This window comes from Anguilla anguilla, chromosome 9 (genome assembly GCF_013347855.1).
Source record: "Anguilla anguilla isolate fAngAng1 chromosome 9, fAngAng1.pri, whole genome shotgun sequence".
In the NCBI taxonomy this organism is placed as follows: Eukaryota; Metazoa; Chordata; class Actinopteri; order Anguilliformes; family Anguillidae; genus Anguilla; species Anguilla anguilla.
The window spans coordinates 241,767-255,103 of NC_049209.1; the positions used below are offsets into that span (position 1 = coordinate 241,767).

Sequence of the window (13,337 nt, forward strand, 5' to 3'; positions counted from 1 at the left end):
CCCCCAACACAGACATCCAGAAAGGGGCTCCAAGTTCTGGCTCATGCTAGCTTCCTATTGGCTGTCTGTGTTGCTAGGATACGTCCACAACACATGGCTGCTGGGTAGGTCACATTACTTAAACAGAAAGGCATTCTGCTTCCCAGAAATTCTGCAAAGGCTCTGAAGTTCATCACCCTGCTGTGGCTCTTCCTATGTTCTCTGTGCATTTCTGCACAGCCCCTAACTGATGTACACAGACTGTACCTGTGCCCTGAAGCACTGCCCCTAACTGAAGTACACAGACTGTACCTGTGCCCTGAAGCACTGCGCCTAACTGAAGTACACAGACTGTACCTGTGCCCTGAAGCACTGCGCCTAACTGAAGTACACAGACTGTACCTATGTTGTTGTCTGTGAGTGAATGTGTGTGGCTTTATCACTGCACACACACTGTCTAGCAGGTTTAACCCCTGAAGGCTCAGTAATCCTGCCCTCTACTTCCTGTCTCTTTCTGTTGCAAGTAAAAAATACAGATTTCAAAAATGAATTTGTTTTCCATCAATGTGTTTTATTTTTTGTTCATTTGACCATTATAATAAGTTGACCGTTATAAAAAACCAGATTAAGACTGTTTGAATTGGGTATTAATTCAGCACTGTCACGTGATTTACATTCACTTAAATGTTCCATTTCATTGCATTTCTTGTGCTGAAAATATTCTTTTTCTTCATCAGCAGGTGGAGGATTTTACTCTTCTGCCATTCTTTTGGAAAGGTAGTTTTTTTTCTAAAAGAGCCAGAGTCCCTACTCCCACACTTTTAAAATCTGTTGTACAAGATAGTCGTTGAACTGTGTGCACAGGGCTTGCTAAATGAAATGAAAATGTTTTGGTAATGTTTTAATACTCTTGCATGATGGTAAATGGAAGAATGATCGTTCGAGGAGCCAATTTGGCTCCGCTGAAGCCTGCAGGCTCGTTGCAGGAGGAGCCATTTTGGCCCCACTGAAGTCTGCAGGGTCAGTGTAGGAGGAGCCATTTAGGCTCCACTGAGGTCTGCAGGCTTATTGCAGGAGGAGCCATTTTGGCTCTGCTTGACTTGACTTGAAACCTTTATTGCAGGGAAGTCCCACTTAAGTCTGCAGGCTCGTCTGTTGGATGAGGGCCTGTGTTTTCATGGTAAATTCATCTTTGCTTTGATGTAGATAAGAAATATAAGCCAGTGAGTTCAAGCCTTTTACAGAATATGGTTCTAATGTTTGAATTAATAGGTAAAAATGTACTTTTTTAACCTTCTTGTCACATAGCTGAGTTAGAAAATGACATTTAAAGCTTTTTATAACTTCTGGCTCTTTCAGAGGAAACATTTGGCTGTGAAAGTGAGGTTTGGTTCTGGTTCTGGTCCGGTTCTGGTCTCGTCATGCTTCAGGAGTTTGTCAGGCACAGCTGTGTGAATTCCATTGCTTTAAAGCTTCAGCTGTCACAGCTGTTAGATGCCTAAACGTGCAGTTTTTTTACACACAGGTGCGTGCGTGTTTTCTTTCCATTCCTAGGATTCTCAAACATTTCACTTTTCTATGGACGCAGAACGGGCAGTAGAGCTGTTAAAGCCTGCTGCGCATGGCAGAAGCTGCTGGCTGCGTGTCTGCTTTCTGAGGGGACGTCCAGCGCTGGCTCAGTTGCACACTGAGAATTCAGCTGCAGCGCTAATGCTGGCCCAATGGGGAGAGGCTGTGACTCTGGCAGCGTGTGAAGGACAGTGTCTCAGCGCAGTGAATTCAGGGCTCTCAGCTCTGTGTCTCAGCGCAGTGAATGCAGGGCTCTGTGTCTTAGCGCAGTGAATGCAGGGCTTCTCCTGCACTGCTCTGTGTCTCAGCTCAGTGAATGCAATGCTCTATGTCTCAGCGCAGTGAATGCAGGGCTTCTCCTGCACTGCTCTGTGTCTCAGCTCAGTGAATGCAGTGCTCTGTGTCTCAGCGCAGTGAATGCAGGGCTTCTCCTGCAGTGCTCTGTGTCTCAGCGCAGTGAATGCAGGGCTCTCAGCTCTGTGCCTCAGCGCAATGAATGCAGGACTTCTCCTGCACTGCTCTGTGTCTCAGCACAGTGAATGCAGGGCTCAGTTTCTCCTGCAGTGCTCTGTGTCTCAGCTCAGTGAATGCAGGGCTCTCAGCTCTGTGTCTCAGCGCAGTGAATGCAGGGCTTCTCCTGCAGTGCTCTGTCTCAGCGCAGTGAATGCAGGGCTCTCAGCTCTGTGCCTCAGCGCAGTGAATGCAGGGCTTCTCCTGCAGTGCTCTGTGTCTCAGCGCAGTGAATGCAGGGCTTCTCCTGCACTGCTCTGTGTCTCAGCTCAGTGAATGCAGGGCTCTGTGTCTCAGTGCAGTGAATGCAGTGCTCTGTGTCTCAGTGCAGTGAATGCAGGGCTCTCAGCTCTGTGTCCCAGTTCAGTGAATGCAGGGCTCTGTGTCCCAGCGCAGTGAATGCAGGGCTCTCAGCTCTGTGCCTCAGCGCAGGAAATGCAGGGCTTCTGCCGCACTGCTCTGTGCTTGCGTGCTGAGAGGCGCAGGGCTGTGTGTAATCACAGCAGCAGTCCTCTGAGCTCCTGCCCCCCATGTGGGAATGTATTCATGCAGCTCATGGTCTTTCCCTTCTGATCTGCGCCGCTGGTTTGGCCCGTTATTTCAGCTGCATGCATTCTCCTGTAGTGGCATTACTGCAGGTGCATGCGTTCTCCTGCAGTGGCATTACTGCAGCTACATGCGTTCTCCTGCAGTGGCATTACTGCAGCTGCATGCGTTCTCCTGTAGTGGCATTACTGCAGGTGCATGCATTCTCCTGCAGTGGCATTACTGCAGCTGCATGCGTTCTCCTGTAGTGGCATTACTGCAGGTGCATGCGTTCTCCTGCAGTGGCATTACTGCAGGTGTGCGTACATGGCAGAAACCTTCGGGTACATGTTTTTTTCCACCAAAGAAATTTCCCTGTGAGGTAAAGGTGCCATTTTGTCCCTCCTGTTGTGAATCATGGCATTTTCAAGGGCAATGGGGAGGATTTTATGTGCAGGAAAGATGCTGTCAAGTGATTAACTTAATCTTTTGTGTTCTTGCGTTTTTAATCCGTGTGCTGTGCCAGCTACGTGGGGGTACGCTGTCGCCTTATTCTCCAGCATAAGAGGGGCTAAATTTACATTACATTTACATTTATTTATTTAGCAGACGCTTTTATCCAAAGAGATGTACAAAAGTGCATATCATGGTCATTGGAACAACTAGAAAACACAGGTTCGATAAGGAGCTAAATGATGTTTAATTGTTTACGAAAAACCAAATTTTCATTAAAATTTGTAGAAGGCAAACTGAGTACTTAACTAAGCATGGTTTACTTCCCCTATTGGGGTACCACGCCAGAAATAACTTGGCCTACCTTCTTGAAGTGGATGGGGGGGAGGGGGGAGGGGTTAAACTAAACTGATCCAGCTACAGGGTAACAGTGCCCCCCCTCCCAGAGCTCTGGCTCACTGGAGCTGTCTGAAATGGGAAAACATACACATGAAATCCCATGAAAGAAAAGCTGATTTTCTGGTTTTGTCTCATATTCATCTATTGATCTCAAATCCAAATGCCTGAAAGGATAGCTTCGGTTTTTCTCAACTTGGACCTTTCTGGACTGTTTCCGCCATGCTGGTCCATAACAATAATCATTTCGTCACATCGTTCTTTGTGGAGCTTTCATCAGCCTCAGAAGCGCTCCTCTCTGCTTTGCAATGCAGTCTAACGGGCCTTGCAAACCAGCCTAAAAAAGCCTACAAAATAATATCCATCAAAATAATAACTGCATTGCCTGCAGACGACACTCATTTACGTCATTTTCCATCCGTCCATTACCAGGCATGCGGTGTTGCAGTTGGCACTACTTTTTTTAGTGGAAGCTTACATTTTTCTGAGTGAGAACTATGGTAGGCAGAGAGGGACAGAACACACCAGCACACCGCGCTGTGCGCATGAATACAGCCTGCCGAAATATCGAATGGCTGAAACAGGTTAGTTTGGAAAAATGGGTCCAAGTAAAAAAATTTTTTTAAAAGTTTTCCGTTAATATATATTTTACATTGGAGGATGCTGTATCTTTTACGGGTGACTTTGGATCACTGATCTTTAATTCAGTCTAATTCCTACTGTGCTGGATGAGTCATAAACCTTAAATAATTAATAAAGCTCACACCGCTTCTGAAAAAAGAATGTGTTTTCTGACCTGTCAGAAGTTTAAATGTGTCCTTTACGATCTTTTTTTCTGAATGCATGCTGGCGGGGAGGATGCTGAAGAGTTGCCTGATTGGTCAGGTAGCTCAGAGAAATGCATATTTATTTGTTTGCCAAAAAGGTTTTGCCTTCCTGGTTTCCTTTATTATTGCATATTTGTCACATTGAATGGTTTCAGATCTTTATAGAAAATGTAATATTAGACAAAGGGAACTGGAGTAAACACAGAACACTTTAAAAAAAAGTATTATTTATTAATGAAAAAAGTTTTCAAACACCCATGTCACCCATGAGATATGCCTTAACAACTTAATAACTGGTTGCCCCACCTTTTACACGCTTAATGCTTCCTATAATTTGATGTCAGTGTTTCATATCAACTGTCGAGGAATTTTAGCCCACTCTTCTTTGCAGAACTGCTTTAATTCAGACAAATTGGTAGTTTTTGAGCATGAGCTGCTCGTTTCAGGTCCTGCCCCAGCGCCTCTATTGGGTTCAAGTCTGGACTTTGTCTAGACCACTCCAAAACTTGAAATTAGTTGCTTTTCAGCCATTCAGATGTGTACTTGCTTTCTTGTTTTGGACCATTGTCTTTGTGCATAACCCAGTTCTAATTTCAGAGTGGGAATTGAACGGTTTTAGTTTCACATGCGTGAATGTGGTACGAAGCCTGTTCTCTGAGAGCCCTGTTGGCTGACATGTCAGCCATTAGTGACAGCTCCGGTTGTGTTCTGGTCTGAATTAGGGGCTAGAGCCCATTGGAAATGTGTGCTGAATTTCAGCTCATTAGTAAGCCTTACACTGGGGAGCTGTAGGATGTGTTTGTTGTCCTCTTGTGATCTTATGCTGTACACTCTGGGGAGGAGTGTGTGTGTGCGTCTGTGCGTGTGTGTCCGTGCGTGCGAGTGTGTGTGTGCGTGCATGGGTTCGTGGGTATGTATCGGTGTGTGTGTGGGTTTGTGTGTGTGTGTGTGTGTGTGTGTGTGTGTGTGTGTGTGTGTACGTGTGCGTGCGCGTTTGTGTGTGCGCGTGCGTGCGTGCGTGCGTGTGTGTGCGCGCGCGTTTGTGTGTGTGTGCGTGCATGTGTGTGTGTGTGTGTGCGTGCGTGTGTGTGTGTGTGTGTGCGTGTGTACGTGTGCGCGTGCGTTTGTGTGCGTGCGTGCGTGCGTGCGTGCGTGTGTGTGTGTGTGTGTGTGTGTGTGTGTGCGTGCGTGCGTGTGTGTGTGCGCGTGCGTTTGTGTGTGTGTGCATGTGTGTGTGTGTGTGTGTGTGCGTGCGTGTGCGTGCGTGCGTGCGTGCGTGTGTGTGTGCGCGTGCGTGTGTGTGTGCGTGCGTGCGTGCGTGTGTGTGTGTGCGCGTGCGTGCGTGTGTGTGTGTGCGTGCGTGCGTGTGTGTGTGTGTGCGCGTGTGTTTGTGTGTGTGTGTACGTGCGTGTGTAACATAGTGGAAGTGCTGGGGCTGGTTAATGATGAGAGGTGTAGAGTAACTGAGCTGACGTGCTTTGGCAGGAAGCAGCTGCAGACTGATGTGTGCTGGAATCACTGCTGCTCGCCGTGGAATGCATCTCTCTGAGGGTTTTTAATGCTAATGCGGTGAACTGAGTAATGTACACTCAAAAACCGTGATTATTTATTTACCTGGCGGGCAGTTAGACTTGTATTCAGCAGCATACTGAAACGGCTTACATCATTTTCATTTATTAACTTACTGTGCGGTCCACCAGCTGAGGGTGAAAGCATTGCTGAAGGGTACAGTACTCCCCACACCAAGGGTACAGTACACCCCACCCCGAGGGTCCAGTACACCCCACCCTGAGGGTACAACAAGTTTGACTTTGTGGGTTTGATGGGGGTTTGACTCTGTGGGTTTGATGGGGTGTGACCGTGGGTTTGATGGGGGGTTGACTCTGTGGGTTTGATGTTGGTGTGACTCTGGGTTTGATGGGCGGTTGACTCTATGGGTTTGATGGGGGGTTGACTCTGTGGGTTTGATGTTGGTGTGACTCTGGGTTTGATGGGCGGTTGACTCTGTGGGTTTGATGGGAGGTTGGACTTTGTGGGTTTGACTGTGGGTTTCATGGGGGGTTGACTCTGGTTTTGATGGGGGTCGGGGTTAGGGTTAACATTCTATCTTTATTAAAGTCAGAAGGATCATGTGCTCATGGATGTGGGATTCAGCTTTAAAAGCTCAGTATTCAGTAGGATGCAGTCCCTCTAGTCCCTCTACACCCTGCTCAGAATAGGCTAACTGCTGCTGGGGCAGATTCACTGGGCCTCCACAACTGTGCCCAGAGCAGTGTTCAGTGGAGTGAGGTCTGATTCCTGAACACGCGTGTCATGCTGGGGCCTGGGTCTGAACACGCGTGTGTTGCACTGGAGCCTGTGTTCTCCTGGGCTGTGCTGTAAAGGTGCTGATTCTGCTGTGAAAACGTTGCCGTGGTTCCCCTTCACAGGGGCCGATGGGGGGTCTAAGTGTGCCGTCTCTCTCTCTCTCTGTCCCCAGTGCCCTTAAAGACAGCCGCTTCCCCCCCATGACCAGGGACGAGCTGCCACGCCTCTTCTGCTCCGTGTCTCTGCTCACCAACTTCGAGGACGTGGGCGATTACCTGGACTGGGAGGTGAGCAAATCCACTGGAGGTGACATCATCTAACCCTACCCTAAACCTAACCATCATTTAACACTACCTTAACCTTACCATCATCTAACACTTACACCATGTAACCCTACCCTAACCCTAACCCTACCCTACCCTACCCTAACCCTAAACATCATCTAACCCCAACCTGCAGGGCACGCGTCTAACCCTTACATCACCTAACCCCGACCTGCCCTCAGAGCCCCAAGGGCTCCCCTTAGTCCTCCACATCCAATCAGCAGCAGGCAGAGAGCAGGGTGGGAGGAGCCAAGAAGAGCCTATTTCTCCATCAGAATGAAGTGTGTTCCGCCTCAGATTAACTGCATGGAACTAAACTGAGTGCTCTGAGGAATGCAGTGATTCTGACAGGAATGTTCGTAGCATAATAATGTGACAGATTGGGCCCGAGATTCAATTTAAACACGTCAGAATTCCACTTTTTCAAGCAGCAGAGCGGTTAAATACCTGCTTTAATCCCCCAGCTTCCATCACCGGGTTTTTCTTGTGGTTGTAGGTTCAGATTCCATTTCTCTAATAATGTGGTGCAGGTATAACAGTATCATTCTGTGCTGCCTCCCCTCTGTAAGGGACACACAAGCCCCGCCCCCCCCCCCCCCCCCCCCCCCCTTGTCATTCCCTGTTTTCAGATAAAACTCTGATCCTGTGGCAGTTGCCAGATTTCATCATGCACGATTATTGGGGATAGTGGTGTTCACAGATTGATCTTCTGGGCGGCTGCGGCTCTCTGCACACACGTATGATTGGGTCTCCTCTGCCCCGCTTTGTGTGTGTGTGGCTCTGCACACGCGTATGATTGGGTTTCCTCCGCCCCGTTGTGTGTGCGTGTGGCTCTGCACACGCGTATGATTGGGTTTCCTCCGCCCCGCTGTGTGTGTGTGTGGCTCTGCACACGCGTATGATTGGGTCTCCTCTGCCCCGCTGTATGTGTGTGTGGCTCTACACACGCGTATGATTGGGTCTCCTCTGCCTCTGTGTGTGTGTGTGTGGCTCTGCACACGCGTATGATTGGGTCTCCTCTGCCCCGCTCTGTGTGTGTGTGGCTCTGCACACACGTATGATTGGGTCTCCTCTGCCCCGCTCTGTGTGTGTGTGGCTCTGCACACACGTATGATTGGGACTCCTCTGCCCCGCTGTGTGTGTATGTGGCTCTGCACACGTGTATGATTGGGTCTCCTCTGCCCCGCTGTGTGTGTGTGCGGCTCTGCACACGCGTATGATTGGGTCTCCTCTGCCTCTGTGTGTGTGCAGCTTGTGGCTGCAGTGTGAAAAGAAGCAGCTGACTGGCACTGTGTTTGGGAGGAGGACTGCGAGTTGTCTTCACTCTCATGGGCCAGCAGCAGGGGGCGTGCATGAGCAGGCTTGTACATACTTTGCAGATTCAGACAATCCAAATGCGGGTGTGAACGGAGATGCCAAATTTTTACAGTATACCCCACCTTAAATAAAAGCCACTTCAGTGCTAGAGATGGCTATTATTAATGCCTTTCATCCTGCCAGTTTACAATACTGTCGTCTACTCTTTCTCTTTCTCTCTGTGTCTTTCTCTCACTTTTTCTCTTTCTCTCTTTGTGTCTCACTCTCTCTTGCTCTCTCTCTGTCTCTCTCACTCTTTCTCTCTCTCTGTCTCTCTCGCTCTCTCTCTGTCTCTCACTCTTTCTCTCACTCTTTCTCTCTCTGTCTCTCTCGCTCTCTCTCTGTCTCTCACTCTCTCTCTCTCTCTCTCGCTCTCTCTCTGTCTCTCACTCTCTCTCTCTCTCTCTCTCTCTCTCTCGCTCTCTCTCTCAACCTCTCCCGCGTCTCTTGCAGGTGGGTGTACATGGCATTAGGATAGAATTTTTCAATGAAAAAGGATCAAAGCGCACCGCCACCTACCTGCCAGAGGTTGCGAAGGAGCAAGGTGAGTGGGTATACCCCCCCCCCACCCCACTGTAACCGCCAAGAAGGTCCCGGAACATCATGGTGACTGCATCACAGTAACTGACCGTGATCCCTGATCTTATCGGACATCTGTGGGGCTGTGCACTCTGTATAACAGCCCAGTGGGACTGTGCACTCTGTATAACAGCCTCGTGGGGCTGTGCTCTCTGTATAACAGCCCAGTGGGACTGTGCTCTCTGTATAACAGCCTCGTGGGGCTGTGCTCTCTGTATAACAGCCCAGTGGGACTGTGCACTCTGTATAACAGCCCAGTGGGACTGTGCTCTCTGTATAACAGCCCAGTGGGACTGTGCACTCTGTATAACAGCCCAGTGGGACTGTGCTCTCTGTATAACAGCCCTGTGGGGCTGTGCACTCTGTATAACAGCCCAGTGGGACTGTGCACTCTGTATAACAGCCCAGTGGGACTGTGCTCTCTGTATAACAGCCCAGTGGGACTGTGCACTCTGTATAACAGCCCAGTGGGACTGTGCTCTCTGTATAACAGCCTCGTGGGGCTGTGCACTCTGTATAACAGCCCGGTGGGGCTGTGCACTCTGTATAACAGCCCAGTGGGACTGTGCTCTCTGTATAACAGCCTCGTGGGGCTGTGCACTCTGTATAACAGCCCGGTGGGGCTGTGCACTCTGTATAACAGCCCAGTGGTGCTGTGCACTCTGTATAACAGCCCAGTGGGGCTGTGCTGTCTGTAACAGCCCAGTGGGGCTGTGCTCTCTGTAACAGCCCACCCCGTTCTTAGCCCACTACTCATAAACACCACTGCACGGAATTTAGAAATAGAGATGTGGTTTAGAATGGAAGGTGAACGAGCGGTGTGTAGTTCTCATGCTCTTTCTCTCTCTCTCTCTCTCTCTCTCTCTCTCTGTCTCTCTCTTTCTCCCTCTCTGCCTGTCGCTCTCTCACTCTCTCTCCCTGTCTCTCTCTGCCTGTCGCTCTCTCACTCTCTCTCCCTGTCTCTGTCTCTCACCCCCCCCCCCCTTGTAGGATGGGACCATATTCAGACCATAGATTCCTTACTACGAAAGGGAGGTTACAAAGCTCCCATCACAAACGACTTCAGGAAGACCATTAAATTGACCAGGTAAGAAAGCTGCCATGTAAGAAAGCTGCCATGTAAGAAAGCTACCAGGTAAGAAAGCTGCCAGGTAAGATAGCTGCCAGGTAAGAGCTGCCAGGCTCTCTCAGGTGCTCTCTGCCTTGCTGTGCTTCTGGGAGCTCTCAGATGTTGCAGCGATTGTGTCGTTTAGCGGCTGATTATGTGGCCCACTGTGCTTCCTTTACGGCAGAGGGCCGGAGTCCTTTGAACTTGGCCTCACTTTTCCACATCTGCAAGCTTCTGTGCTTGTGTTTGTACCTGAATTAATCAGCTCCATTTTCAATCATTTACTGTCTCTGACTATTGCTGAATTGCTGCTATGGTAAGTATGCTGATCATAGGTCACAAAAATGCAGGATTTATTCTACTGGCATCTTGTAGTTCGAGATTAGTTCTGTTTACTGTTGTGTAACCGGGTAGTGATGTATTGGGAGAGGGACTCTCAGCATAATTATTGATTTAAGATTGGATTGAGTTGTTTTATTAACCCTTTCACAAGGGCCTGTTGATCCTGGCTGGTTCAGGGTCCTACCAGGCTGATTCTGGGTTCTGCAGGGTTGATTTAGGGTGACTTCATCACAGGGGTCTCCCCGGCCTGACCCCTCACCCCTGACCCCACGGGCCTGACCCCTCACCCCTGACCCTACGGGCCTGCCACACAGACCTGACCGCACAGGCCTGACCCCTCACCCCTGACCCTACATCCCTGACCCCACGGGCTTGACCCCTCACCCCTGACCCCACAGGCCTGACCCCTCACCCTTGACCCCACAGCCCTGACCCCTGCTCAGATCCCACTGTCCCTGTGCTCAGCACAGTCGAGATGCACAGGGCTGTGTGTTAACTAACCCTGCAGAGATTGGCAGTAGGCTCGCCGTAGTTTAACTACTACGCCTACTTTTGCCGTAGTAGTTAAAGTGGATGTATATTAATCAGCCTCATCTTGTGATAGCTTCACAGAACCAATGCACTTTGGCTGTGGTGCCCTGTTAGGGAAGAGCAGTGATGGTGTGTAATTAGAGACTGCTCATTTAGGAGCAGTGATGGTGTGTAATTAGAGACTGCTCATTCAGGAGCAGTGATGGTGTGTAATTAGAGACTGCTCATTTAGGAGCAGTGATGGTGTGTAATTAGAGACTGCTCATTTAGGAGCAGTGATGGTGTGTAATTAGAGACTTCTCATTCAGGAGCAGTGATGGTGTGTAATTAGAGACTGCTCATTCTGGAGCAGTGATGGTGTGTAATTAGAGACTTCTCATTCAGGAGCAGTGATGGTGTGTAATTAGAGACTGCTCATTCTGGAGCAGTGATGGTGTGTAATTAGAGGCTGCTCATTCAGGAGCAGTGATGGTGTGTAATTAGAGACTGCTCATTCAGGAGCAGTGATGGTGTGTAATTAGAGACTGCTCATTCAGGAGCAGTGATGGTGTGTAATTAGTCTGCTCATTCAGGAGCAGTGATGGTGTGTAATTAGAGACTGCTCATTCAGGAGCAGTGATGGTGTGTAATTAGAGACTGCTCATTCAGGAGCAGTGATGGTGTGTAATTAGAGGCTGCTCATTCAGGAGCAGTGATGGTGTGTAATTAGAGACTGCTCATTCAGGAGCAGTGATGGTGTGTAATTAGAGGCTGCTCATTCAGGAGCAGTGATGGTGTGTAATTAGAGGTTGCTCATTCAGGAGCAGTGATGGTGTGTAATTAGAGGTTGCTCATTCAGGAGCAGTGATGGTGTGTAATTAGAGACTGCTCATTCAGGAGCAGTGATGGTGTGTAATTAGAGACTGCTCATTCAGGAGCAGTGATGGTGTGTAATTAGAGGCTACTCATTCAGGAGCAGTGAGGGTGTGTAATTAGAGGCTGCTCATCTGCTTATTCGGATATAGTTCTCCAGTGCTCTTGGGTCCCTTTCTGTTTGCTTGTTACTAAAGCTAATGTACACAACCATTTGGAAAAAAGACTAACAGGGATTATTTCTGCCTATTCCATTATTCCTGATGAGACGAGATCTAAAATGAAGAAGTGATGTTTGTGTTGTGTTTTTCAGAGGTCAGTAGGCTCCTGTGTTGAGTTGACTGTGGGGGGCGTTTCCCGTGCTGACTCCGCCTCTCTCTCCAGGTATCGTAGTGAAAAGATGACGATGAGCTACGCTGAGTACATCGGCCACCGGCAGCATCATCACTACCAGAACGGCATCGGACACCCGCTCCCCCCCTACAACCATTATTCCTGACAGCGAGCCGCATGACCAGTCACTGCACCTCTCTGCGGACCTGTTCCCAGGAGAGCCCGCCCCTTCCTGGTCTAGCTATCTCTACTACTGTACCATTTTATGATGATAGTTTCCGTTGCCATGCCATCTGTTCTGGACAGTAGCATGGCAGCGGGTGGCCACAGCATCATTTGATTATGACGAGAAAAAAATTTAAATCTTTTCCTTTTACCCTCCTATTAATTTCATTTTTGCAGCATTAATAATCCCATTTCTTCCTTATTTTTAAAAGAATAAAAAGTAGATTTTTTTTCCAACAATCCTGATCAGGTTTACTGTGTCTGTGGATGGAAGGAAGGGTTAGGGGTGATCTCTTTTAGTTTGTGTGCTGAACTTATACGTGCATTCATTTAGGGCGGGTAGGTGTTTGTTTTTCCTTTTTATATCATTTCTTATCAGCCTGATTAAAAGTGTGTATCAAGTTGGTGACCGCAGGGCTTGAGGCTTCAGGTTCTCTGTGTGTTTCTTTACGAAGTTGGATTGTTGTGAAGGTTGGTGTGCTTTTGTAACCCCATTGTATGTTAGCTAGGTGAAGCTTGATGTAGGTTCATGTATAACCACGATTGTAGGATTGTAGAGCTGTATGATAGAATGCAGTTAGCCCAGGTAGATGGTAGGCAAGTTTTATTTTCATTATCGTGCAATTAGAAGCCAACTTGTAGTATATTGGACAATGTTTGAAACCGCTGGATAAATTAGGAATTTGGATAATGCCAAAATATGAATCATGATGCCATTAAAAGTTATAGAGTTCACTTTTGGCATTTGTGGCCTTCTGATAACATCTGGAAACAGAAACGAATCACGTAGGCATGGTTAACAGTCAGATTCTTTCTTTTCTTATTGTAGTCTGAAGAGTGATGGAGGGTTAGGGTTAGGTGATGGAGGAAGCCATTTTCTTGGAATTTCAATGATTTTTTAAATGTTCTTTTTGGTTGTATCGCTGAATGTTTTCAGTCAGTGATGTGTGACTTACCTTGGGTTTCAAGAATCAGGCTGGAACTAGTCACAGCTGGCAGTGCCCGTCACTCAGGGCAGCAGCAAGCAGGCTGGCAGTGCCACTCAGTCAGGGCAGCAGCAGACAGGCTGGCAGTGCCACTCAGTCAGGGCAGCAGCAAGCAGGTTGGCAGTGCCAGTCAGTC

General features: G+C 48.5%; 1 protein-coding gene across 1 annotated transcript in view; it reads left to right on the plus strand.

Moving 5' to 3' along the window:
- The window catches only part of ammecr1 (AMMECR nuclear protein 1), a 47,351-nt gene extending 34,678 nt beyond the window's left edge, over positions 1 to 12,673 (plus strand). Inside the window, exons 4-7 of the mRNA XM_035431717.1 lie at positions 6,739 to 6,853; positions 8,699 to 8,789; positions 9,815 to 9,911; positions 12,042 to 12,673. Of these exons, the coding sequence (XP_035287608.1) occupies positions 6,739 to 6,853; positions 8,699 to 8,789; positions 9,815 to 9,911; positions 12,042 to 12,156 (418 nt within the window). The 3' untranslated portion in view covers positions 12,157 to 12,673. The remainder of the gene's footprint in view (positions 1 to 6,738; positions 6,854 to 8,698; positions 8,790 to 9,814; positions 9,912 to 12,041) is intronic.
- Positions 12,674 to 13,337: the final 664 nt, after the last annotated feature.